The 26,659-nt window shown below is 42.8% G+C and overlaps 7 protein-coding genes across 7 annotated transcripts; 3 read left to right on the top strand and 4 right to left on the bottom strand.

The window, feature by feature from the left end:
• Positions 1–2: 2 nt before the first annotated feature.
• Positions 3–638, bottom strand: PHALS_00072 (FAM173 family; the record flags this gene model as incomplete). The annotated part of the gene is made up of 2 exons (XM_024727503.1): positions 3–89; positions 150–638. The coding sequence occupies 2 exons, from the start codon at positions 636–638 to the stop codon at positions 3–5; spliced, it is 576 nt and encodes a 191-aa protein (XP_024572106.1).
• Positions 639–740: 102 nt separating this feature from the next.
• PHALS_00071 (uncharacterized protein) lies at positions 741–1,319 on the top strand (the record flags this gene model as incomplete). The annotated part of the gene is made up of 2 exons (XM_024727492.1): positions 741–883; positions 950–1,319. 2 exons carry the CDS (start codon positions 741–743, stop codon positions 1,317–1,319), a joined length of 513 nt encoding a protein of 170 aa, XP_024572105.1.
• Positions 1,320–1,956: 637 nt separating this feature from the next.
• PHALS_00070 (kinesin-like protein) lies at positions 1,957–8,141 on the top strand (the record flags this gene model as incomplete). The annotated part of the gene is made up of 10 exons (XM_024727481.1): positions 1,957–2,455; positions 2,522–2,563; positions 2,627–3,516; positions 3,611–5,900; positions 5,967–7,550; positions 7,605–7,669; positions 7,726–7,770; positions 7,831–7,869; positions 7,931–8,014; positions 8,121–8,141. The coding sequence occupies 10 exons, from the start codon at positions 1,957–1,959 to the stop codon at positions 8,139–8,141; spliced, it is 5,559 nt and encodes a 1,852-aa protein (XP_024572104.1).
• A 232-nt stretch (positions 8,142–8,373) lies between these two features.
• Positions 8,374–9,125, bottom strand: PHALS_00069 (40s ribosomal protein; the record flags this gene model as incomplete). The annotated part of the gene is made up of 2 exons (XM_024727470.1): positions 8,374–8,923; positions 9,085–9,125. The coding sequence occupies 2 exons, from the start codon at positions 9,123–9,125 to the stop codon at positions 8,374–8,376; spliced, it is 591 nt and encodes a 196-aa protein (XP_024572103.1).
• A 361-nt stretch (positions 9,126–9,486) lies between these two features.
• On the bottom strand, positions 9,487–10,590 carry PHALS_00068 (uncharacterized protein; the record flags this gene model as incomplete). The annotated part of the gene is made up of 1 exon (XM_024727458.1): positions 9,487–10,590. The coding sequence occupies one exon, from the start codon at positions 10,588–10,590 to the stop codon at positions 9,487–9,489; it is 1,104 nt and encodes a 367-aa protein (XP_024572102.1).
• An 8,139-nt stretch (positions 10,591–18,729) lies between these two features.
• Positions 18,730–20,426, top strand: PHALS_00067 (fructose--bisphosphate 2-phosphatase; the record flags this gene model as incomplete). Its single annotated transcript, XM_024727447.1, has 2 exons — positions 18,730–19,990; positions 20,059–20,426. 2 exons carry the CDS (start codon positions 18,730–18,732, stop codon positions 20,424–20,426), a joined length of 1,629 nt encoding a protein of 542 aa, XP_024572101.1.
• Positions 20,427–20,619: 193 nt separating this feature from the next.
• PHALS_00066 (uncharacterized protein) lies at positions 20,620–26,580 on the bottom strand (the record flags this gene model as incomplete). Its single annotated transcript, XM_024727436.1, has 1 exon — positions 20,620–26,580. One exon carries the CDS (start codon positions 26,578–26,580, stop codon positions 20,620–20,622), a length of 5,961 nt encoding a protein of 1,986 aa, XP_024572100.1.
• Positions 26,581–26,659: the final 79 nt, after the last annotated feature.

The raw sequence follows: 26,659 nt of genomic DNA, 5'->3' as shown, positions 1-26,659 counted from the left end.
GACTATTGACAATCTCTAATGCGGTAGAGATACCAACGAAGTCCATTGTTACGCTCACTCCAGTATGGCTTCCATTGTAAAATTCGAAACTACATGAAAATATTCGAGTTAAAGTCTTAGATTAACGCCAATTTTCACAATAGACTTACCCCAATCGACAGAACGTTTGCATCTGTCTTTAATTGTTGTCTTAACCTCTCTGCAATTCCTTTAAGTGACTCTGCAAATGCATAGATTATCACTAATTTGGCTTGTGAAATGTCAACCTGCATGATATCCCCAAGCTCAACATGAATTTTGTGCGAAAGATCTTTTTGTTGTATCTGTTCCTTTGCTTTCTTGACAAGATTCTCGTCAATTTCCACTCCAAATGCGCTACAATGAAATCGCTGGACCCCCGAGATTAACCATCGGCCATCGCCACAGCCCAAATCCACTAGCAGATCGTCGGATCTTAAAAGTGTATGTGAAAGTTCAATCTTGTTCCAAACTGCATCAATTAAAGCAATAGGCGAGGGACTAAATGGAGCAAATATTTCATGATTGCACTCTCCATGTTTTGGTGTTAAGACATCGGTAGCTCGTATCCTGGCAGCTTGGAGAATCAGTTGTCGTATATGTCGTCGGTCACGATGCATAAGGTTTGATTGGTAGATAGTTTGTAAGTCGATTTTGGATTGGTAAAAAATGCTGACTGGAGCTCGAAAGAGTGTTTTCGACATTTAATTATACTTGTTAATATGTCAGATAGAGAGTCTATCACGCATCATAGCGATAGCGATGAGGCACCTGAGGTTGTGACAAAGCAGAGTGCGAAGGAACAAGCTTTGAATCAGCAACGTCAAGAAAAAGAGGCTCACGCGCAGGTCAAAGAAGCCAAGAGGTGAGTTAAGAAGAACGAATCTAATTAGTCATGATTTCGAATGAGAGGTGCATGTATTTGTCGTAGAAAACGGAAAGTTAAGAAGGTGACAGCAGAGGCGGAGGAAGTCCCGAAACTATCGGATGATGTGTTGTCAGCTGTTGCGACTCGACATGAGGAAGAAGATGCAGTGGACTCTGTAGCAGAAATTCGAGCTCAAAAGCAACTTGCTGTCAAAAGAGCGAAAGTAGCAAAGTTGATGGAGAAAAAGACCCACACGAGGCAATTTGGTAACATTCAAGTGCAGACATTGGAGACGCTCGAAAACATGCAGACGAGGGAATTGTCAGCTAGTGCAAAGGAATTTTTACTGCGGCGCACAGCGCCGTCACGGGCGAGAATGAATATTTTGGACGGTCATCCATCGCAATTTACGAAAAAGAAACAACGCATTTAGTAGTTAGAACAAAATGGATTTATAATAAACAAGATGTTGTACAAAAGGTATGACGTGTGATGTTGTATCGAACGTCTATGCTGAGATCACAACCAGATTTGTTTGACTAGCTTAATATTAACGAAACAGCATCTTTTGTTTTATCATGTGGTATGAACAAGTATCATACTTGAGCAACTTAATACACCAAAAAGACCCATGCTCATATAATGTTTTCCGCCAATCATAGTGTTCACAAGTGGATGCGCATAAACAAATTCGTCTATACATTTCTGACTCAAATCTGATTCGGTCCAAGTGTGCATATTGATCCTAAACTTTGCTTTGCATTCATCTCTTTGTAGTCATTTCCATTGAGCATGAAGACATGACTAGCATCAGAAACTATCAGAAGCTTCTTTTCACCCGTAGCACAATATTTCTCCAATGTAAGACGTCAGACCGTTACAAATGGTTACATCGTTTAACAATATTGAAATAGAATTGGGGTATGCGATTGTCACTCCTTTGACGCATAATACATGGCATCAACGTTATGATCCCGGTACGTGACGACATAAGTGTACCCCTTGTACTTCTGAGTCACCACATTGCTCATTTCAAATATTTCACTCCGTCGCATCAATTGAGTCTAAAAATGAATTTCTCCACTTCTCCATTCAATCAATTGACACCAAAAGCTCAAGAATCCTCATTTCTCGCTTCTCCAACCTCTGTATTCGTTCAAGTAAATCAATCTGAAGATCTAAATTCAAAACAATATGAACTTCCAGTTGATACTCAGCAATTCGATCGCGCTACTCAATTGAAACTCAGCAGTATGCAACGTCCACACATGCGTATTTTTTATCTCTCGTGGATGTCAGCAATTACAGGTTTCTTTGGGTGGTACGCGATTCCACCACTTATGCCAATCATTAAAACACAACTTGATCTTTCTGATACTGACGTCTTGAATTCGGATATTGCAAGTACAGCAAGTACAATCTTCTCACGTCTTGCAGCAGGTCCATTGCTTGATCGATATGGTCCTCAAGTGGTTCAGAAAACAGTGTTATGGCTTGGTGCACTTCCAATCTTTTGTGCTGCATTTGTTCAATCGGCTACTTCATTACTTGCACTTCGTTTTCTTATTGGTATTGTTGGCTGTGTCTTTGTTACAAGTCAATACTGGACAACAATTACATTTGCTCGTAATGTAGCAGGAACTGCGAATGCAATTACAGGAGGATTTGGACTCTCAGGTATTGGATTTGCTTTTCTACTGCTACCATTTATATATCAAGGAATTATTGCAACTGGTATAGTCTCTGAAGATATTGGATGGCGAATCACGATTGCTTTTCCTGCATTCTTGATGCTTATTATGAGTGGAGTCATTCATTTCGCAGTCGATAGCTGTCCGAGTGGAAAGTTTCAAGATTTTCTACGGACGCAACGTCGTTCAGAACAGGAAGTAAGTGTACAACGTACTCATTTATGCGAAGCGTTTCGAAGGGTACTGTCCGATCGAAATGTACTTATAATGATTGCACACTACGCAGCGTGTTTTGGCACCGAGTTACAGTTGAACAATATGGGAGCTCTTTATTTTTATAATGAATTTAAACAAACGGATTGTACGAACACTTCTGACTGTTCTGTCCTTACGAAAACAAGTGCTGCGACGGTCGCATCGTCGTTTGGTCTGATGAATTTATTTGCACGAGCTGTGGGTGGAATCGTCTCCGATGCAATGAACTGTCGACTTGAAATGCGAGGTCGTCAGTACACCCAATTGATACTTCTCTGTATTTTGGGTACATTAGTGATGGCACTCAGTCAGTCGTACAACCTTGCACTTTGTGTCACACTGTACGTACTTGTTGCTATTGCAGCTCAAGCAACAGGTGGATCAACTTACTCTATCGTACCATATTTAAACGAAGAATATACAGGCACAGTCAATGGTCTCGTAGGTGCTGGAGGCAATATGGGTGGAGCATTCTTTGGCGTTCTCTTTCGAGTCACTGGATCGTACAATACAGGATTGTTCTACATGTCCGTTTTCATCTTTTTCTGTGCGTTGCTCACACCATTCTGTCAACTCTCTCACGTTCAGAATCATAGTGACGTAGTTGAAAACGTCAGCAATATGTCGCAACATGAACCGAATGAGGTGTACGACCAACTAGCAAATCCACACGACTTAACTGTCGTACAGACATAGAATTTACACTCTAAGCTCCTTTTTAATTTAGCTTGATCCGTTTCATTGTATAAAAGTTAAAGAAATTGAAATGATCAAATAGACCAACATGGAGTCTGGACGACGAAATTTGCGTGCGTCCAGTCCCGAGGAAATGATTGGAAATACATCATTTCATACCTCGAATCGAGTCCAAGTCGCTCCACTCCCTTTAACAAGTGATTGCCATGTTGGTCAAGTGTTTGATCCAAATGCTTCGTGTCCAGCTCCACGAAATGAGCATGAAGAAGCGTACATTCCTGTTGCTTTAGCTCGTAGTCAATTAAAAAAAGTTGTTGCTGATATGCATACAATGAAAGCTGAACAAGTGGAAAATGTGACTGCTATTGTTAATCATTATCGTCAGCTCGAGAAAGAGACACAAGAGCGCCATGAAACACGTGTACGAACCTTAAAAACTCGTGCTGAAGAAAAAGTGAACGAAACACGAAAGTTGTATGATGAATTGACAAAAACTGGATTTGAACGGGATAAAATGTACGCACGAGAGAAACAAGAGTTACTTGATGAACAGAGTAAGGAACGATGGCAATTTGTACAAGATCGAGAAGAGTGGCAACGTTCGTTGGAATTAGCACTGCAAGCTCAAGAAGATCTTTTTACACGAGAACAGAACGTAGCATGTCAAGAGATTGCACACATATCGCGCACTGCGTTGAAAACTTTACTGGAATACAAGAGTTTGAAGAATTTCTCCAATGAGCTAGAAATGTACGTTGAAGATGCGTTTGGTCAAACTGTTCGCATGACTGAACTATGTCAAAATCTTCGATCAAATTTGAAAACACAACAGAAAGCTTGGATTCATTACAAAGTCGAAGTACAACGACATTATGAAGTTTATACAGATATCAATGGACTTGTCTTGATATTAATTGATGAGGCGATGGAGCGCGTTGAACATCAGATTCAAGCAAACCAGTGGCAAAAGTTTCAATTGAAGCTTCAGGATCTTCAAACGAAAGCTCAAACAGCTGAATCTCAAATACTTTTATTGAAACGTCAACTTCGGATTGCTTTAAATCAATATGACAAGATTGAAGCTCATGCTGTGCAAGAAACTCTGCAATTACTTGTTCATGCAGTTGTTTGTATGACGAATGAAAGTTCTGGAGTGATGACTGTCAATGTACGAACACAGACACAAGAACTGAACGACGCGATAGAAATTGCTGATGAAGTTTCTTCTAGTAGTAGTGAGTACAAGAAAAATGTTGATAAAGATGATCAAAAACTTGCTTTGATTAGCTCAAAACAAGCACTACATGACGCAATCGAGAAGTTGGAGGCAGCGACAGACGCTAAAAAGACGGTGAAAAGCTCAGTGAAGACGTGGTTGAAAGCGTTTCAACATCAATTTGGAAGGGAGCCATCTCACGAAGAAAAAGCACAAGTCAAAGATAAATATCGTGCTTTTAAACATGCGGAACAAGCAGTTATTTTACAAAAACGAGTTGTGCAAACGCTAAAGCAGCAACATCAAGAATTGATTTCGAAATATGATGATTTGAATCCTTTGGATATACAAGAAAAGAATGAAACTGGAAAGGTTTTGATAGAAGTAGCGAAGAGCATTCAGGAGGGCCCGTCACGTCTTGATTCAAGTCCACTATTACGTCCATCTATAGAAACGTTTGATGTTGGTGTCGAAGCTGTTGTCAAAAGGAGAGATAGTTCTACGGATGCTGATTTGAATGTTTGTCAAGATGAAGCAATTGATATATTGAAGAAAGAGCTGGAGGAAGCTCGGTCTCACCTAAATGTGTGTAATTACGAATCGAAGATGACTGAAAATCGAAATGTTATGATCAAGTCACATTGCGAAATCTTAGAATCTTCTCATGATGAATCTACTCATAGCAAAGTCGAAGAAATGAATTCTGACCAAATGCGAGTGACTAAAAGAGAAGAGATGGATCAAGACGCTTATTTAGCTCAGAAAGCTGAAATTACGCGATTATCGGATGAAATCCTTCAGCACAAGGCCGAAAAGAAACGTCTAGATATTGAAATCGAGCAGTTGCGATGCAAAGTGTCGGAATCTCGCGATCGTGGCTTGAGCTTACTCAGCGAAGCAAAAGTTAGTTTGGATGTTGATATCAAAGGTTTGGACGATCAATTGACTGTAGCAAACGAATGTGAAGAGTGGAAAGATGTGAAGGAGGTTTTGACGAAAGAGGAAGAGGATCTTCCAGTTGAACCGAATCTGTTTGAGAAGAAGGAGTTTCAAGAGAAAGAATCACAAGAAATAAAAGAAGATGCTGCTCGATCTATTCAAATCATTCAATTGATTACTGACGCTGTAACTCGAGGAAAAAGTCATTTCAATCGAGGCGAGAAAGCGAAATGTTATCAATTATATACTAAATGTGCTGAATCTTGTATTACTGAACTCCAAGGTTTAAACGACAAACAACGTCGTGCAGTAGCCTCTGTTCTCAAGCGTATCGTAGTAGAATCTGTACGTTTACCACCTGCACGAGGAATTCCAGCACTTCGTCGACAACTTGATATCGTTCGAGAATCTTGTGAAGAATGGTTAAATACTCGAGAACAGCAAGCCCGAGGTCGATTGACTGAACGAAGTAATCGCAAGGATGTGGTTTATAATTCAATGCAGGAAAAGAGTGAGGAGAAGAAAACACCTAAGAAACCAAACATTCAGAATTCATCTACAGTCACACAATTTTCTCCAGTAGAAGCAAATGGAATCGAAGAAACTCGACAAAAGTTACGATCACTTGAAGCTAGTTCGAAAGCAGATCAAAAGAAAATTATGCAGCTAGAAGCTGCTTTAGCAAAGAATTCGATAAATAAAGTGCAAGAAACGAATGCAGTCGTTAACGATCGTCGTATCTTGGAACTTGAAAAGAAACATCAAAAAGTTTTGGAAGAGAATGAAGTAAAAGCAAAGAAAGAAATTAAAGCGCTGAATCAGAAAATTCAATCTACAAACGAAACTTGTCAATTATTACGAGAAGAAATCGATCGATTACAAAAGGAAGTGACTCAAACAGGTGGACAAGTGAAATTTATTGGCGAATTAGAGAATGAAGTGAATCGATTACGCAATGAAACTGCTTTAATTCTTCCTTTGCGAAATGAAGTTCAAGATGTGAAAGCACAACATATAATACTTGAGACAAGATATCGAGAGGAACAAGCACTTCGAAAGAAATATTACAATCAAATTGAAGATATGAAAGGAAAAATTCGAGTTTATGCTCGATGTCGTCCAATGAGTGAAGCTGAACGAATTCGTCAATGTACAAATTGTGTCAAAGTTTTAGATGAATTTTCACTTGAAATTACTGGAGGAATGCGTGGATTGAAAACCTTTGTCTATGATCAAGTATTTCCACCAGGAAGTACACAAAATCAAGTGTTTGAAGATACCAAAAATCTACTTCAAAGTGCTGTAGATGGATATAATGTATGTATTTTTGCATATGGTCAAACTGGATCTGGAAAAACCTTCACGATGACAGGGACAGAGACTGATTTAGGCTTAAGTCCACGAGCAATTTATCATTTATTTCACTTAGCAGAAGAGAATCAAGTAAATTGGAATATTACATTTCAAGCAACAATGTTGGAATTATATAATGATACGTTAGTGGATTTATTTCAATTACTCGATGGGAATACACAAGATGTGAAATTGGAAATTAAAAAGAATGAAAAAGGTATGGTCATTGTTCAAAATGCTTTAATGAAAAAGTGTGTATCACCAGATCAAACATTACGATTATTTGATGGTGCGAATAAAAAACGACAAGTGGGTGCAACGAAAATGAATGCCGAGAGTAGTCGAAGTCACTCGATCTTTTCGCTTTTGATTGAAAGCTATAATAAAACGACCAAAGTGACGACAATTGGAAAATTAAGTCTTGTGGATTTAGCAGGTTCAGAACGAGCTGGAAAAACGGGAGCGACTGCTGAACGACTGAAAGAAGCTCAAGCTATTAACAAGAGTCTAAGTGGTACGTTTGATATAAGATGACAAAGGAACTTGAGCTCAAGTCTTGTGATTATAGCGTTAGGAGATGTCATTTCAGCGCTTTCAACGAATGAAAAATTCATTCCGTATCGCAATAATAAGGTTTGGATTTATAATTTATATTATCGGGAAATGTTTTTGACTCGATGTGAGTATAGTTAACACAATTGATGCAAGATTCTCTTGGTGGAAATGCCAAGACTGTAAGTCGAATTTTTATTTTCGAAAGATGTTAGAAAACTAATATTTGGAAACTTTTGCAGCTTATGTTTGTGAATATTTCACCGGCTGATTATAATCAAGTACGAATTTGTATTTGTGAGTGTTCAGAGTTATGGCTTATAATTTCATGATATTAATTAGGAAGAAACAGTCACGTCGCTGACGTATGCGTCACGTGTGAAGCTGATAACAAATAGTGCTAACAAGAACTCAGAGAGCGAGCAAGTGAGTAGACTAAAAGCCATTATTAAGCAATTGCGTGCTGGCAAGAGCGACATAGAGTTTGACGGTGTCCTTGACTAATGTCTTTAACACTATGGGAATGAAATAGACAAAGAAAAGGAAAAATTAGGCTCTCAACAACTCGGTGTATCACATTTTCTTCTGAATCAGAATAAAAAGAAAAGTTGGTCGGTTGAGGACGGGAGAAGTAAAAAGAGACCGGGTGAAACATGCAACACTCCACCCTTCATAAGGGATTCCGCATCGCCAAATGCGTCTCTACCTTGCTTTCTGTATCCCAAGTCTTGGCTATAGGTATTCATCTTGCTTCTCTCACGCCCTTTACGCTCAATCTCGTCCACTTATCTGTTAGCCTTAGCCACACGTTCAATCTCATCTTTTTTCTTGATCGCGTAACTGTTAGATGAGCCCTTGGACGCATTAATTAGCTCATCAGCAAGACACTCTGCAATGGTCTTGACATTACGGAATGAAGCTTCACGAGCGCCCGTAGCAATCAGGTACAAAGCCTGATTAACTCGACGGAATGGAGAGACGTCCACACCTTGGCGACGAACGACACCAGCCGAGCCAACGCGAGTCGAGTCTTCACGTGGGCCCGACTTAATGACAGCCTCAACGACCACCTGAAGCGGATTCTTGTCCGTCAATAAGTGGATAATCTCAAGCGTATGCTTGACAATACGCGTCGCCTTTAGCTTCTTGCCTGAGTTGCGGCCTCTACGCATTAAAGCATTCACAAGTCGCTCCGTAATCGGGCACTGCGCCTTACGAAAACGCTTCTTCTGGTAACGCTGCGCCGTGTGGGGCAAAAAAGTCGCGGCTTTGCCTTTCACCGCGATGTAGTCCTCGAGAGAGATGTCAGCTGCGACGCTAATGTCATCGTACGACCTATTTCAGTTGAAGAATCCGACGTTAGACTACAATTTAAACGTCATTTTAACTGGGGTGTGACGGCTACAAGGCTGTATACGCCATTATTTTTGTTGTCTGATGCAAAAAAGGACACTGTATTTGCTGCTATATGTTAAACAAGAAATTCTTTGACTTACCACTTGTTAAAAAGCTTCACTTCCGTTGCAACTTCCGCCATGTTGAGAGAGTTTCCGAGGATGTTAAAGCCGCTTATGTAAGTAAGCGTTGAATGAATGGGTAGGAGGCTCTCCACATACGAAAATCAAGTTTACCATACTTGAAACAAGTTAAAACAAACCCTACACCTCTGCGGTCCGCGGTTCAGGAAGTCGGTTTACAGTGCATCCATTGATAAAACAACGTGAAGATATCATTGCGATTACTATTCTTGCTATACACAAATTGCACTTTATTGAGCTTTCACGTATACAATTCGAACAAAAAATATGAACAAGCCAGTGTGATATGCATACTTTCTAAATCGTTAATTATAATGATTCTATGCTCGCATCCCAATCGACACTATTTTCTCGCGTCAGTTAGAGCTCATGACGCTCTAGAATTACAAAAGAGTCCTCAACGTTGACATCAGATGTCGTCTCGGTACTGTCCACGCAATTTGTGACACGTGTGGAAGGTTCAACCATGAGCATTGGCGAACGTTCTAGTCGCATGGATGCACTCATTTCATCAGCTTGTTCCGACCATCGAGAGGAAATAAAGTATCGCGAGCTAGTAGCAGCAGAAGCTTCTGGAAATCCAGCGCCATTTTGAAGCTCTAGCATTACGTAGTCGCTCGGTATCACCGTTGTATCCGTCTCAACGACACTTGCCACAGGAATATTGCTGTTATCAACTTGCTGTTCGTTTTTGCCTTTTTTGTATGCTACATCAACGTGCTTAGCTTTAGATAGCAGACCATCAACAGATTCCACTGCCACAGGAACGCCTGCTTTGTGAATTGTTTGCTGTGTCTCGTTCTCTTGTTCCCATTCTTTTCGTTTCATATTCCTTTGTGTGTAATCTCGTTCTGCTACAAAGAATGCACTTTGACTTAACTTTGTCTCTGTCGTTTCAACATTTTTGGAACATGCTCTTCCACTCCAACGCACGCTGTTGTCTTTGCGGTAATTAAACATTGACCGACTCATTTGTTCATACAAACTTTCATGCGTCACTTCAACCGACGGAATCTCTACAGCTGTTGGCGTCACTAATCCATTCACTGAAAGTGTTGGAAACACAAGACCCAAGCGTTCAACTGGTTCTGGAGAAACGTTCGGATTTACTTCACGCCGCACATGAATGCGTTTCTGCCCACGCACTTTTCCCACATCAATCACATGGAGTATCAACGCCTTATCGGGGCTACTAAAATTATCGTGTAGAGCCCGTTGAAGTATTGTGTTGTTGCTTACGGACACGTAGCGCCGCTCACCGTCCTTGTCACCAGGCATCTGCATCAGCAATGCAATGCACATCTCGTCCCCCACACGGTCTCGTGCTAGACGCCGTAAAAATGTAAGACCAGCTGCATATAAATACCATGCATCTACTGGTACAGGATCTGCGTGAGTCTGCTCGGGAAAAGTCACGAAGCAGGACGAGCGCACGACGTCCGTGGTGATAGGTCCGCCTCCCATAGGTTACTATCAGAATATGCAGCCGCCTTGTGGTATAGTGTATAGAATTTGGTCTGTTTTATCAATGTATTTTTTACCTGATTGTGCGTAATTCAGTACAGATAATCAAGCATCTGATCACTGTATTTATATTTATTGCCACTGGTATAAGCGTGGCAAATTACAAAAATATATTTTCTCTTGTCAAATCTTAGCCAGCATTAATGCAAAATACACACATGTGTAGCAGTGTTTAATAACTGTGCTTGCACTGTCCAGATGATTTATAAGGCTGTCTCAAGTTTTAGTGTCACTCATTTAAGATGTTTGTTCTCGCTGAGAAGCATGCGGAGCTCTATCGACATGTGAGCGTGCACGTTCGCAGAGTATTCAAACACTAAGAGGATACAAATAACGTATGGTTAGTATACTTTACATCAATCGAGATCTCTATAACACATTAAGCCGCATGATGTTTATTTTCAAAGCGATTCATTCAAAGACCCTCGAGATGCACATTGAGACGTTTGAGCTGTACTTTTACACTTACTGTTTTCACTTTATCATGGCGCAACGTGAGAACAACAAGTGCAGGCATCTGAAGGCTTTGATTAGGTCAAAGACAGCCTTCTTCATGCACCAATGCTGTCGTTGCCAGACCCCGATCATCCTTTTAGTGTCGTCAGTGACGCTTCGAACTTTGCCATCGGCTGAGCACTGCTGCAAGTAGACGTCGAGGGGCGAGATCGAGTGATCACGACTCTCGCCAGCTCAAGGCTGCGGAGAAGAACTACCAGGCCCACGACAAGGAATTATTTGCTATGAAGTATGCACTTGTCAAGTTCAGGGTTCATCTGCTCGGCTTCAGGCCGTTCAAGATCTACACAGAGACGCACTGCGACTAAGTCGCCTCAACTCTTGCTGAGGATGGCCAGGTGGCTCTCCTTTTTTGCAAAATTTAACATCAATGTGAAGTATAAGTCAGGAAAAACAGAGTGCTTTGGCGGATGCGTTGTCATGCAGACCTGACATGAGCTTGCTCATGTCACGACGGTGACGTTGTCAGTGACGGATTTGATCCGCGCCGCGTACGCGGGTGATGATATGTGCGTAGCACTGCTCCGGGCCCTCGATGCAAGGAGTTCGGAGACCTGGACAAGAAATTGTCGGCGCGTTTGCGCGCATGGTTACACTGATATTCGTAGAGTAACAAATTGCTGTATTATAGCACTGATTCAACGGATACGCCATGAATTGTGGTTCCTCACGATGAGGATTTAAAGACCGTATCTTCTCTGAGGCTCACGATACCCCCACTCAATGATCATCTCGGTCAGGAGATGACGTACTGCTCGGTGACGTTCCACTATTGGTGGTTAAAGCTGTACAAATGGACGATCACATATGTGCAAACGTATGAGACGTGCCAGAGGGTGGAACCTTATCCGAATGCGGTGGCGCCGCTGGCCAGTTTCCCGGTACCCTCCGGGTGTTGGTAGTCAATGAATATGGACTTTGTGTTTGGCCTGCCGAAGGATCCAGTAGGCAACACGGTTGTGGTGGTTTTTGTGGACCGTTTGAGCAAGATGTCTCATCTTGCGGTAGTGCCGGACACCATTGACGGTGCGAGTACAGCGACGCTGTTTGTGACTCGTATATTTCGACAGCACGAAGTAACGTTTCTGAAAGAGACCCAAAAGAAGTTTTAATCGACACTCTTCAGGGTGCCAAGCACCAAGTTGACTAAGCCAACAGCGGACCCTCTGCGGACCGATGGTCAGACTGAGCGCGTGATACACGTCGTCGAAGGCGTTCTTCGTAGCGTCTGCACTGCGACGCCGAAGCGCTAGAGCGCCATGATACCACTCGTAATGTTTGATCTGAACAATGCAGCGCATTCAACTACCGGTTACATGCTGTTCAACGTGAATGGACTTGTTGATCCTCGCGTCCCGCTGACGCCGTCATCCAATGGCTCAGGACTTGGTGGAGGAGGAATAGCCGAATGGCTAGTTGATGTAAGCTCCCTCACTGTCTAAAAAGAGGTCAATGACTTCTTATCTACCAGACTGAGTGTCCAAGGACACGTTTGCGATGCGATTGCTGAAAGCCAAGACATGCAGAGAGAATACAATGGCAGGAAGTTGAGGTTCCTCCTTGAATTGGAAAACCAAAATCGAAGATAGCGCTCAACACGCACGTTCACTTCCTTGTGGCTTTGCGGCAAGGTAGACAGCGAAAAAAGTTTGCACCTATCGCTCAAAGATCTCCTCATCATTTGCAGTGGTTTTGCCAGTGGCGAGCACCACAGGAATAGTCCACATTGCGGGTACATGAGCGCCTCCTCTTTGAGTGCAGGTACCTATCCTTTGTGATTTCTTGAGGTTCCAAGCAGGGAGCTCGGAGAGATTTTCGTTGGTCAAGCTCAGCTTGTGTAGTGCCCGACTACGTAGACGCCTAACGATCGAGTGATCGTATCTTTCGCTTTAGAAGCGGGATCCGCAGATCAGAAGCCGTGGGGTCTAAGACCGAGTGTGGATACGAGCGCATGAGAGCCGCCCTATGGGCAGCCTCCAGTTGCTGCTCTGTGCCTCGTCGAGGCGATTAGTACTGATACCATTCCCCCTGAACTCGAGAGGTCGGGGAAACGGACACGGTGTCCGCAAGGTTCAAGCTGGGCTCACGTCGCGCCGTCGGCACGCCCCATCTTCCTCGTCTTCCCATGCAGGGAAAGGAGTATCCAACTCGTACTTGGCTTCCTTTGAATCCTCGACAAAAGAATCTGTCGCCCGTGGCGGGCGTGGTGTGTGGCTTAAAATATGATCCCCGTGAAGCCGCGGACGTACTGTCCGGAGATACACTTTGTGCAGAAGAAGAAGAAGGGCTTTCCCCGCGTTCATCCTAGGAACCACTTAAGCTATTTTTTTCGTGTCATAGACTGAGAATTTATTGAGCGGAAAATGTTCAAGGATGTTCTTAAAGACGTGACGGTGTCTCAGTCACGCGAGCCTCGTATGAGGCGACGGTACAATGTAGATTATGGGGATTCACAATTTCGATGGAGAAAGTGTTGCGGGGTGACACGCACCCTTGTATGAAAGGGCGGGTCACACAAGATGGTGTGACCGTACATACGTGTGGATTTCACAAGTTGATGTAATCACACAATGGTGTGGCTACACCGTAACAAGAAGCCCCTTCGTGGTAGGATCGCCAGAAGTTATGCATATTACTATATCAGCTAGGTTTTGCGATATTAATTAGAAAAACCTAAGGTTTTAGATATTGGCTGCTCTGCCACAACAGCACATCCGTGTGACGGACCCACCATGCAAAGCTGTATAATTTCACGGGTAAATGGCATGATCTTTTCTACTTTTGAACGGGTTGAGCTGAAATAGAACTCAGGTTTGTAAGAACCCTTCACTACTTCAAAAAACTTTGATAACGCTGAAAGAAAGGTTCCTTGAATCACAAGATGGTGAGGCCACCGAAATCGTAGAGTCGGTACCGGAAAAAGGGGCTGAGCTCATAATCTGTAATGGATGATTGTATCGTTAAGAAAAACTCACAGAGCACTATGTGCGAGGGCCGCCTTCAAGGTTCTTTCTATCCTATATTATTTTGATGTGGCGACAAGTGACCAACCGAGCGTGTCCCCATCGGAAAGAGGGTGCATCATGAAACTGATTGGGTTTCCGGAACGAACTATTGTGATAAGCGATAGAGGTCCCTACACAGCAGCCGGCGTGACGTCATTGACGCATCTTCCGTTTTCATTCGGAAAGCGTGTTTGGTATGAGGTCAAATCTTCACATTCTGTGTCGACTTCTTGTGTCAGAAAGGCTAAGGGAAAGGACGGATTGTGCATGCTCATCGATAGGTAAATGCATTTACGATTCAAAAACAAACGCCGAAAGGGTGTGCGGTAAAAAATTAAGTCGACTGCATCTTGTTTAGTGCTCTTGGCATGGTTGATGGATACTGTCTGCTGCTCATAAGAGACGGTGATTTCTCTCTCACTGTGGTCAGACTCTGAGCGGGGGCTTTCTTAGGGGTTAGTTATGCCACAAAGACTGCAAACACACCAACAACATCCAGACGTCTGGCGATGCTTCTTTCTGTTTCAAATCTGCCATGCCATGTCGTACGTTACGCTGATGCCCCTAATGAGGTTGCGTATTGCTCTAAGCAGATGCCTAAGAGCATGAATGCGTTATCGCATTTTTCGGCTTGCTAGCTTCGAGCAGCTACCCTGATCATAACAAAGAGCTACTTGCAATGAGATATACCCTCGTCAAATTCACAGCGCACCTACTTACTCCAGGCTACATGTTGCGTACATCGACCTTGTCATCGCATCACTCACAGAGAATGTCAAGATTTTTTTTGCGTTTGTGTCGAATATACTAATGTAAGGCATTAGCTGAGTCAGCTTCATTTGGCAGCGGTGCGCTTTAACATCGCTCCAATTGTGAGCTGTGAATGTCGCAATAGTGACGTCGCGCCTCGATAAACCGACACGTCTAGCATACATGTCAAGCCTAACATGTATTGTGCTGCTAAAAGCTTTATTATGTAAGTAGTTTTATAGCTAAGCTGTTGCTTTATCAAAACGCGCGGTTGCACGTCTGCACCGCTAAGCCAAATCCCAAGGATTGATGTATGATAGCATTGTATATTGTAACACACGGCGTTTAGTAGTTTCCCATGATGGGGATCTCAAGTACAGATTACTAAAGCACGAGGTACCGCTTTGGGTAGTCATTAAGCAAAAAAATCTATGAGTGCTTTCTCAGCATGTACTGGTGAGTAAAGGTATATGTGGCCACGCGTGGAGCGCATCAGTGGAGTTTAACCTCGCCGTATGCGGTGCAATCTTTGGCCAATCGGTCGATACGGTCGCGTGTTTGTAGCCTATCATGATGCATCTGGTTTTTCAGAAGAATCGTTTGGTAATGCGGGCATTGCTGTTCTTCAGGTCTGTCTGGACACGATGACTCATCTTGCTGCGGTTAGAGATGATGTGACCGGTGAGGACACAGCCAAACTGTTTTTAACAAAGCGTTTTTGCCTACATGGCTTGCAAGTAGCCAGTGTACTCGAAAGTGATATTAAAGTTTTCTAAGATGCTCGACACCAGTTTGGATACGTCGATTGCTGGCAAGTCGCAACTAGCTGACCAGATGATTAATCCCGAAGCACTTAAGAGGAAATTCATCGAATTGCTTCCACTTGTTGGGGTAACGTAATTTATCGTAGTATATATCCCAGCGGGTTTTAACTCATTTTGCATGAATGGCTTGGCGAACCCCCGTGTGCCTTTGGTACGGCCACCAAGGTGCTTCAGTCTTTGTGGAGGGGGGCTATCCATTTAGAAACAACTTGCCGATATCAGCCCGGCTACTCTTCATAGCAAAATCGGTGGGTTCACCGTAATGGGATTGATCATCATGTGCATGGTACGCGACGCTGTGGGTGAGAGCCAAGACAAATAAAGGCAGCATATTGATGCTAGAGGCGGGCAGAACACCGAAGAATATCTGTGGGGCAATGTGTTTAATTGGATGAAATTATTCACCTACCCACACGTGCAGTGTCTACAGTCATTCAAACCAAGTTGCGATCGCGCTACAAAAGCGATTAAATCATACTTCGAATACCTCGAAGCGAATGATAATGCCTACGGAGCTCAATGTGAATTTACTGAAGCCATTCCACGATTCCGCTCTTACCAGCCAGTCGCGCGCTAAGAATTCCGTTTATGACGAAGCACCGTCTCCATCATCTTTTGTAGTTCAGCCCTCTTGTGACGCGGTACTGAACCATTTGAAGTGCCCCAAGCAATGATAAAGCAAAGATAGGAATCCGATATCCGGCCCATTCCAGCCACGAACGTGCGCGACTCTCGGACCGAGTCTACTAACCTTTAAAGCCGAGCAATCCAGCCACGAGAGTGTCGACCTTCGTCAGCACTGTTCGATGATCAAGAAGCGGCCCACTTCCACGTAGAATATCAGGCGGACCGCAGGGTCCGTCAGGGCTAACCTAGAAAGTGGTGAAGAGGAAGTGTTCCCTCAGTCGGAAACTTGTGGGGCGGTCGAGGATCCACATCGACAAAATTGCCCTAGTGTCATGGCTGCTAACGACCTGTTAAATTCTCGGCCATATACTCTTCTAAAGACGAGATAGGGTCGCGTGTCGCAACGCGCCTGACTGGTTGCAGGTGACCGACCTTGCGGTGAAAAATACTGCTCCAGCTGTCTCATATAGACGAGTGGCGCTATTATCAGCAAGTTTTTTATCTGTCATCTTGACGTCCGCATTGTGCTCGCGCAGCAATAAGGCTAAACACAGTGAGCGCCTACTGTCTCTAGTTAGCGGCTAGGCTGTGTATCACCGAAGATGTGCGGTCGGGACTTAAAAGTCTCCAGGACCGTTTTCATCGAGGAAAGCCTTGGCATTCTCACTAAGAATTTCATTTGGCGCGTCGTTTGCGAATATTGCAGTTTTTGTGATAGTTTGTCGAGCCATCTAATTTGGTGCGCTGAATCGAGCTCTCAGTGCAAGTACACTTAGTATAGCAGTCAAGATAATACACCGAGAGTGATCTGTGCGGAGCTTACGGGAGTATCGCTGCAGGTAGGATGATTCTTTTGCAGCTAGTTGTGATCGCTCAGAGCTCATCGTGTATTATTGTGCCAAGTCTAGAGGCCCTTGACATGCAGCCTCAAAAACACTCAAATAAAGTGTTTACCCCGACAAATCAAAGCTAATATATGTTGGCTCATGGCAGCATATCAATTCACATTAAGCCATTATTGACTGATAATGATGGAATTTGCTTTAAACTGATTACATCAATAGGATGTAGCTTCCCGGTCTTGTGAGGAGTCAATGTCAAAAAATTGTCTTATCTCTCCCTAATTGCTATTCTTAGCGGAAGCGATGATTCTCTTCCACGTAGACGTGACTGATCAAAGTTATCCGCAAGTGAGCTGAAATAGACTTAGAGGTCATTTGTCGAGATGAATGAATAAGCTCTAAAAGACTGAAATGGCGTGAGAGAAGTCGGCCCCATATATGCCCAGGACAGCTCGCTCAGATTTACTTGAAGCTTTTCTTTTTCCTCATTCAGTCGATAGGAGCGAATGCTATACTTTTGTAATAATGTGACCTAGAAAGTAGGATCCTAGAAAGTTTTGGTTACGAGGAAGGACTTTTGCGAGTAGAATTCAATGCACGTTGTGAAAACTTGCTCCAAAACCCTTGAAAAAATATATTGCACTATCAAGCTAGAAAAATATGTTTCAGGACATGTATTGCATTCGAAGAGCTGCAGCTACAAGACCCGATTTTATAGTAAATAAACGAAAGTTTTAACTGGTCCAAAACATTAACAGGATGTATTTGCCGTGATAAGCTTCATTTGTTGCTACACTCTACTTCATTATCAGTATATTGCAGAAAATATGAGATGGTAAGCAACATGACCACTGATAGACCTCCATAAAATAAAACTGGCTGCGTCGGGCTAGCGCTACAGGCCACTTATTTTTCTTACACGAAGAAGACATATGCCATGTGTATACACACTCCTAAACCTAGATGTATGCGGTTAGGCGTCGATAGGTGTATGCCACACCATAAGGTTGGGCAGTTGTAGATAATATTCTTGTTTTTTGCTAGAATAAATAATATTTTTCAAGCACACTTTACAATTTTATAGAATTACCCTACAATTAGTGTTCTAGGCCTTATATCGGACAAATTACGGATATTAGAATTAGCTAATACCAGTATCGAGAAAGTTGAACGTTCGTAAAAAGTACGCCGTTCCCTGTGGAAGCTGCAAGTCATATGGTTCAAATTGACCCGTCGTATTAAATGCTAGCGCTACGAACGAAATGCTTACGTCAATACTATGATACTTACCGCTATCGTATAGTGTTTTCTTTGATTGCCAGGATTCTCCCCAAAACAACATCTCAATTCAGTCTTCCCAGCCGTTTTTACATCACCAGTATACACAGATTAAAATTAGACAAATTCCAATTGAATCTTCAAGTGTTTTATCAAATTTCAAAGGTTCTTAGTAATTTTTTATTTACGGAACGCCATCCGTTCCATGCAGTTTATAAATTTCGTAAAAGCTTCAAGATGGCGTCCGTGGAAAGCCTATGGTCGCCTTCCTCGGCTTCTTTCCTGGCTACTACACCACCTTTAAGTTCTTCAACCAGTTCATCGTCTGCGCCGTCATCTCCTGTTTCGAATTTACCACCTCTGAGTCCTCCACTCTCAGTCAAAGCAATGCAATCGAGTGAAAATGGCGTGAATCTACCGTTTTCTGGTGGTCCGGACTTTATGGACTACAAAACTGTAAATTTTACAGTACCACCGCGGCCATTAGACCGACGTGGAAGTCGAGAGACAAATCGTCCTCTTTTTAGTGAACGACAGCGTTTTACTCCAACAGCAGATAAACTTGTGCTTGTAATGGTTGGACTTCCTGCTCGTGGTAAATCATTTATTGCCAAGAAATTATGGAAATATTTTTGCTGGAAAGGGCTTAAGTGTCAAGTCTTTAACGTTGGTCAGCTTCGACGAGCAACGAGCTTTGGAAAGAAGCAAGATCATTCGTTTTTTGATCCAAATAATATTAAAGCGAAGGAAGAGCGAGAGAATCTTGCACTTGAGGTATTGAAACAAGTTCAGCGATGGTTTTGTGGGGAAAATGGAGCAAAAGGAGGTGATGTGGCAGTTTTTGACGCAACAAATACGACAAAAACACGACGAAAAGTACTTACCGAGACATTTCGTGCATTTGCTGAAGAACACAAGACGAGTGTTCACGTGGTGTTTATTGAAAGTATTTGTACGAGTGAAGCGGTGATTCATGCTAATGTCAAACAAAAGATTGAATGCAGTCCAGACTATCAAAGTATGCCGGAAGAAGAAGCGTTTGCGGACTTAAAACAGCGTTTAAAAAATTATGAAGCAGCGTACGAAGCGCTTGAAGACGCAGAAGGCTGCAGTTATATTAAACTTTTTGATATGCAGTCAAAAGTGCATGCCAAAGGCATTTATGGCCATGTTGCCAAGTCAATTTTGCCCTACATGATGAGTTTTCACATTGCTCATCGTCCTATTTGGCTCGTACGTGCGGGACATTGTAACGAAGTGCGACGAGACTTTCGAGCTATTATCAAAGATCCTTGTATTGCACCTCGTTCAGCACATTTGAGTCCACTTGGTGTAGATTTTGCGTACCGTCTTGGCGAGTTTGTCAAGCAGCGGACTATTGTGTGGATGGAAAATGAAAGCATGACACATGAGGATGACCCGACCGATTGTCTTGTCATGACGTCGACACTGCCGCGAGCTGTCCAAACGGCTGATTTCTTACCTTATGGGAAACGAAGTACGTTACTATATATTAGATCAGAAAGGTTCCGTACGTGCTGATGTTTCTTTGCTTGTGTCTCTTAGTGCAAATGGCGACGCTTAATCCTTTGGACAAAGGCGAATGCTATGGAATGACGATGGATCAGATGAAGGATCAGATGCCAGAAGCTTTTGCAGCGTACGAAAAAGATCCTTGGCGTACGCGTTTTCCCGGTGGCGAGTCATATCAGGATCTCATGATGCGTCTTGAACCTGTACTCATTGACATTGAGCAACACACAGGGCCTGTACTCGTTGTCTCGCACATTTCGACATTGCAAGTACTATATTCTTACTTTTTGGGCGCACCTATCGAAAGCTGTCCGAATCTTGAGATCCCGTTCCATTCGGTGCTTGAGCTTGTGCCTAATCAAGACGATTGGACCAAGACTGTATTTAATATGCGCGCATAAAGTGTACGCACCTCCCTTCGTATTCTACTTTCTTACGAAGTCCATCCTTCTGTACGCACTAAAAGAAATTTCTAACACGATATATCTCATCTTGAAAGTTTGGGTGGTTATTCAAATGGTCTTTAATATACTGCTGACACTGTTTTGACAAATGTTCTTGTTTCAGTTCCACATTATCGAGGAGAAACATCTTTCATCCTGTTCCCTTTAATACAATTTCGAAGTCACGACCATTTTCGACCTTGAAGCGAAAGCGACTTTGATACTGTTGATCTTTTTGAGGGTGGAAATCGACAGAAAGATCTAGTGGTGCGTGAAGAAATGGGTGACAGAATCTCGTGTCTTTACGCAATCGAACTCGCATTGAGTCAGAGATATCAAGATATCCTTCATCCGACTTAAGTACTGGAGTTGGTCCAACGAGTACACCTGTAAGCTGTGAGAATGTAAAAACTTCCGGCTTATCAATTAAGTGCGCGTCATATCGACGCATTTCTTCTTGTTGAACTCGTGTAATCGACTTTGGTCTTGGTATATGCTGAATTGAAAAATGCGCGGGTACAACTGTTGGATTTGCAAGGCGTAAGACAATTGAACGAGATGTGGTAACTTGTCCAAAGTTGATGATTGATGGTGACACGACTATAGCAGGGCGCAGGACCACTGCAGTCAGTCGAATCGTTTGGATTGATTGTGTGGAGAAAAGAACTCGCAGCTCACCATCGATTTGATTATGAAGAGACTGCAGGGAATTGCATTGGAAATTAGGTAAATGACTTGTCTGAAAATTCGCTGGAAGGAATCGCAAATCGATATGCACAGACATTTGCGGCGGTAGCAAAAAGATGTGGGACTCGCTCATAGTTGAGGGTCGACGATGTGCTGCAGATAGATTTTTCGATGATAAGGGATGTCGTGGTGCTAGTGAGACGGCGTTCGTGACGGCAAATGGACCTTCAGACTCCAGTCGAAACGTTACTTTTGTCCCTAATCGATTCAGTAAAACAATCTGACGAAGATGTGATGGATGTGCCTTTGATACAGACAAGAGTGTGGACCAAGTCGTGAATTTGATGTGGTACGGATGAAGCATTGGATTGATTGTCGGTATAGAGCTGGAAGTTTTCGCGTTATGTGCATCTAGAGCTTGTGAATTCAAAGCATGAGCTTGATCGCGAGGTTTATCAATAAACAGCTCAGGCTCGATTGTATCAGCTGAAAGAAGCACACTAAGACACTTAATACTGAGAGAGGAACCAGGAGCTCTTCCCATCACTGGCCCTGATTTCCGTCCAAGTGCATTTGCCATGCGCACTACAGCAAACGCTTTTCCAACTGCCGTTGCACGACGGTTGTTACTCTGATGCTTCAAATTGATTGAGCTAGCATCTAGTTGAGAATTTTCCGAAGAAGCGACATCAGACAACGTCGCATTTGATTTTATATTCGTGTCTGAGTGCTTCGTATCTTCATTTTTCGGGTCATACCAATGAGCATCAGCCAATAACACAATTCGCGAAGGCCCTAGAGTATTTGATGGAGGCTGAAACGTGATCCGAAATGGCACTAAACTAAACGCTGGAACCATCGCTGTCTTTGGCTCAATTGTAAATGGAAGAATAGCTTGACTGTCGTGGTCGCACGGAGTGATCTGCAAGTGCAATTTCGATGCAAAGTCTACGCGTAACGTGACTCTCACCTCTTGATCTTCGCTTCCACTTTCAACCAATTTCCACACAAGACGAGCTTGCTGTGGTCCACGATTTATGACACTTAAGGTTTTTGTGATTGCATTGGATCGCACGCACACTGCACCAAATTTTAGTGTTGGTCGAGAATTCACAGGATTATCTTCTATCAATGGCTTGTTAAAATACAACCCAACGCAGTTGCGCTTGAATGTCAAGGGACTACCAACAACGTTTACATGAGTGTGTAAAATGATAGGAAGTGCGCCGGTTGCTCGACAAATAATGTCATCGACATAAGTACCAGGCATGTTATTAAAACAAAGAATTTGAACGACTTGTTGTTCCCATGGAGGGATCGATACAGATGAGGGGGAAATGTCAAAAGCCACTCCACGATTGTCGCGCAATATCTGACGCGCTTCATCTTCTTCGACTCGTTGACGAAGATATTTACGTCCACTGGATGATTGATAGCAATATTCATTTTCTTTGGCATTTGAAAGGCGAGAATTGGCATAGGTTTTGGATGGTATGAAAGGAAGTTCAAGCTTATCATTTTTAAACGATGTCTGTTGTGCACGGTTAAGATTCTCGTTATTTTTCAATACCAAAGTTGAAGACGTAGCTGCTGCAGGAAATCTCTTTGCTTCTAGCGTTAGAAGCGCTTCAATGCCACTGTAGTTCTGGATTAAAAGATTTAGTACTCGTTTTTCTCCAAGTGGTACACAATCTCCAAAGGCCAGTTTCGGAACACTGTTTACTTGTGGCTCTAAGTCACAGTCAGAAAGCGATATCTTACGTTTAAGGGCAATCTCCTTTGGAGACTCTGGTAGTTTAATAGCCGACGTAGACTCTTTTGCTCGATAATCTGAAGGTAGTGGAGCTTGCACCAAGCTGTATGACAGAACAAGCCCCTTGTGACTGCTACTCACTTCGAGTCCTAAAGGACCTGACATTCCACGCACACTACACGCAAAAATCACTGAAAATCGACCAGTTTGTCGTGGTGTGTAATGTAACGTGACAGCAAGTCGTGCTTTTGAGTGAATGATGCCTTCCTTTGGTACAAACGAGACAGTGTAAGCTCGAGATGTTCCTTCAGGTTCTACAAATTTGAAAGCAGTTTCAAGGTTTGAAGCATTTACAAGTTCAAAACTTCGATGAATCTCGACTCCTAAGTAAATTATCCCAAGCGTTAAGTGGGAAGTTGAGAGAAAAACCTCTGCACACTGAACTTCAGCACGACTTGAGACTGCAGCGTGTGAAATTTTATTGCCAGTAAATGTCCGTTCTGGGGCTGTTTGACAGCGGAAAAGACCGCGAAAACGTTCGGGAAATGATCCTGCCATGCAAATTGCTTTCAATGTGAAGAGCTCGCCAGGTGCTAGCACGCCAGCATCAGGAGCAAATGTGACAATAGCTCGTGGTTGGGATGTTCGTGATGTAAATAAACTACGCTCCGTGTCATTGCCAGAAACAAAGGAAGTTGATGAACGTCGTGAAATGACCGAGTCTTTCGAGTTCGATCGTCGAAGCTTTGGACCCGGTGACGACTGTGTTAAATGGTTGATTCCTGACTCATTTTCTGGTGTCAATCCTAACTGTACGAACTTCCAGTCTGTCGTCACGGTACGTGATGGATTTCGGATTGTAATCACCGACTCGGCGCCCGTTCCAACTAACACAGGCCCAAAATCAATTTCTCGTGTAAGAATTTCAATCTCTGCCCCAGCAACGCGACCTTCAAGAAGTAACCAACGCTCACAACGTGGACTTTGTAAGTTGCAATTGTCAATACGAGAGACAAGTTGACAGGGTACACTAAGTGAGAATGAGCCAGTACAAAAAGGTGTGAATGTCACTTCAATACTCTGATGTCCTAAAGGCTCTATTTCTCCTGTAAGTGGCCGAATTGCAAGTTCAAATGGTGGGATTTCTTCATTTTGAACCAAAGTAGAAAGAGATGAATCATGCATGGTTAAGTGTCGCTGTCGTGTTTGAGTAATATCCCAACAGAATGCAATGCGAGCATTGCATTGATTGATTAATTGCACGGTTGACAAGTAATTCTGTTTGGAGTTGAGTATATGAACGGATTGAGAACCCGAATCAGGTGATTTGTCTCGAAACAAAGTCCAGGAGTTAATGAAAGCAGGAATGATCGTAAAACTACCATGTTTTCCACGTCCATGAAGTTGTATCGAGAAGACTGGCATTGCATTTTCTACTTCAGTAGCTGTAGAATCCAAGTGATCTATCAAATTAGATTTTGATATACTACACGCTGAAATGTCATTAATCATTAATATTGCCTGACACGCGTAAGTACAAGCTTCAGTCGGTGAAAACCCGATCGTAAATTTGTTTGTCGATAACATTTCAAACACACCAGTCTTTGGGTTAATACAAAACGGTGGCATCCACTTTGATTCATGTGAAACTACGTTCGTCTGGTCCTTGTTTTCATTATATAACGAATGGATATGCCAGAAATATTTCACATCAAGAGGAGTTTTATTCATGATTTCAAGCGATTGTTGAGCACTGGCATTTACAATCACCTCGTCTTTGAAAACCATACGATCTAAAAGACCCATATTAGGGATACTTGTATCGATTTGTACGTGATTTATTTTCGTGGCTACTACTTCCACTTGACAGCCCCGACCAACCAATTCAAACACTTTCACAAGACAATTATCACAGACCATCACAAAGTTTTCTCGCTGTTCGTGACTTTCAGACGGAATGTAGATAAGCTCTAAAATGACACTTTGGCCTTTTGCCAGCTCAAAAGCAGTGGGTTGTAACGAAAAAGGACCGATTTTCATTGTAGCGTCCAACATATTACCGTTTTCGAGCATTTTCACCACTGTATCAACTGTCGAATTCTCAAGCTCACGATGGTGCAATTGAGAATAAGCGAATTCAGTGAGAATCCAAAATTTCGCTTTGCCTCCAAGATTCTTACATTTGAGCGATTTTACAGAACGTCCACCCACAAGAGTGTTCTGAGCTTGGATGACAAGAGGTAACGTCAATTCTGGAGATTCTCGGCTTGCTACAAGTGGAACTATCATAGTACTTGAGTTAGAAGATCCTTGAGTTTCCGATTGCATAGTTTCATACTGAACTGAAAAACTGTCGGTAAAGTCGGCACGAGAATTTGGTGTAAATCGAATGCATACTTCAATATGCATTCCAGGTGCGACTTGATTCCGATCTGTTGGAAACTTTATACTAGTTAGTGTAAAGAACATGGTGCTAGGTGAAAGGATCCGTGCACATCGAGATAGCACGCTAACATTGCGAACATAAACAATTTGCTCATACATGCCACCTATATCGTACGTGGAGAATAGAATGGGGGGCTTGGGTGCGACGGCAAAACATGGTGGATTCTTCTCATTTCCTTTAGCAAGATTATGTCTCGTCATTTTCGATACATCTTGTATTGAATACCGCGGATTTCGCACGAAATTGAGTTTACTTTGCATCCGCTTGAGAATTGCTCTATTTTTTCGCTTTTCAACTGGGTTCATTGACTGAAGTTGACCGTGGATGTTTGCTTTGAGTAGATGAGCCGACGCTGCAGTTGCACGTTGTACTGCATGAGCAGCTTTGATGTCTGCAATATCATGCTTATGGTGCTCAAGCGTTGCTTCTGTGCGTATATTAAACGACGTTGTCGTGTTAAGGTACCCCATATATTCTTCTTTTTGGCTCTCTTTCCCTGTTCGTTTTACCAATTTCTCCTGATTACCACTAAGATGCTGTCGTTTTTCCTCGTACTCGACCATAAACGTCTTTGCGTATAGTAATGACTCGACAAACTCACCAAAATCGGATCCTTTATCTTGAGCAAGCTGCAATTCATGATCGTTGAGCCTTAAATTGGTCGGACCTATCGGTATCTGCGCTTTTAAAACTAATCCCTGGTCACTTAAGTTCTGAGCAAATTGAGCATCGGCCTCAGCCGCTTCTTGTTGCCTTAATTCCATAAATTGAAGCAGTGAGTTTGCTCGTTCGTGTTTGCGTTCAAACTTAAGCGCAATTGCCTGCTTTCGAGCTTGAGCTTGAGCCACAAAAGGACTTTCCTCTTTCACCTCTTGCTCATTCAGATCGTCGTTGTTTCCAGTCTGTTGTACTTCCCTTTGTGCTTCCGACGTATCACTGATTAATCTTGCTGACTCACTCTCACTTAAAACTTGGATAGCTTGGTCACGAATTTCGGGCTTATCGTAAAAAGTGTGAAATGCACGTCGAATTACGTGCGCGGTAGCTCCTACCGCCACATGATTCGGTTCATTCTGCTCTTGAAACTTTTCAAGCCTTTCGCATTCTTCATGATGCATCTGCAATGCAATATCATCTGCTACAGCATCGAGATCCAAAGTTTTTGCTGTTTGGTCAATCTCGTAGTCGCTGGTACTTGCTGCTTTCGATTTCGATGCTCCTGTCATCAGCTTGCGTCGTTTCAAGATTCGCATACATAAAATATATTTCAAGGGTTTTTAATCTTTTTTATCTCAATTCGCAATC

This window comes from Plasmopara halstedii, assembly GCF_900000015.1.
Source record: "Plasmopara halstedii genome assembly, contig: Scaffold_110, whole genome shotgun sequence".
In the NCBI taxonomy this organism is placed as follows: Eukaryota; Oomycota; class Peronosporomycetes; order Peronosporales; family Peronosporaceae; genus Plasmopara; species Plasmopara halstedii.
Note: the sequence above shows the minus strand (reverse complement) of the source record. Positions and strands in the feature narration are given on the sequence as shown.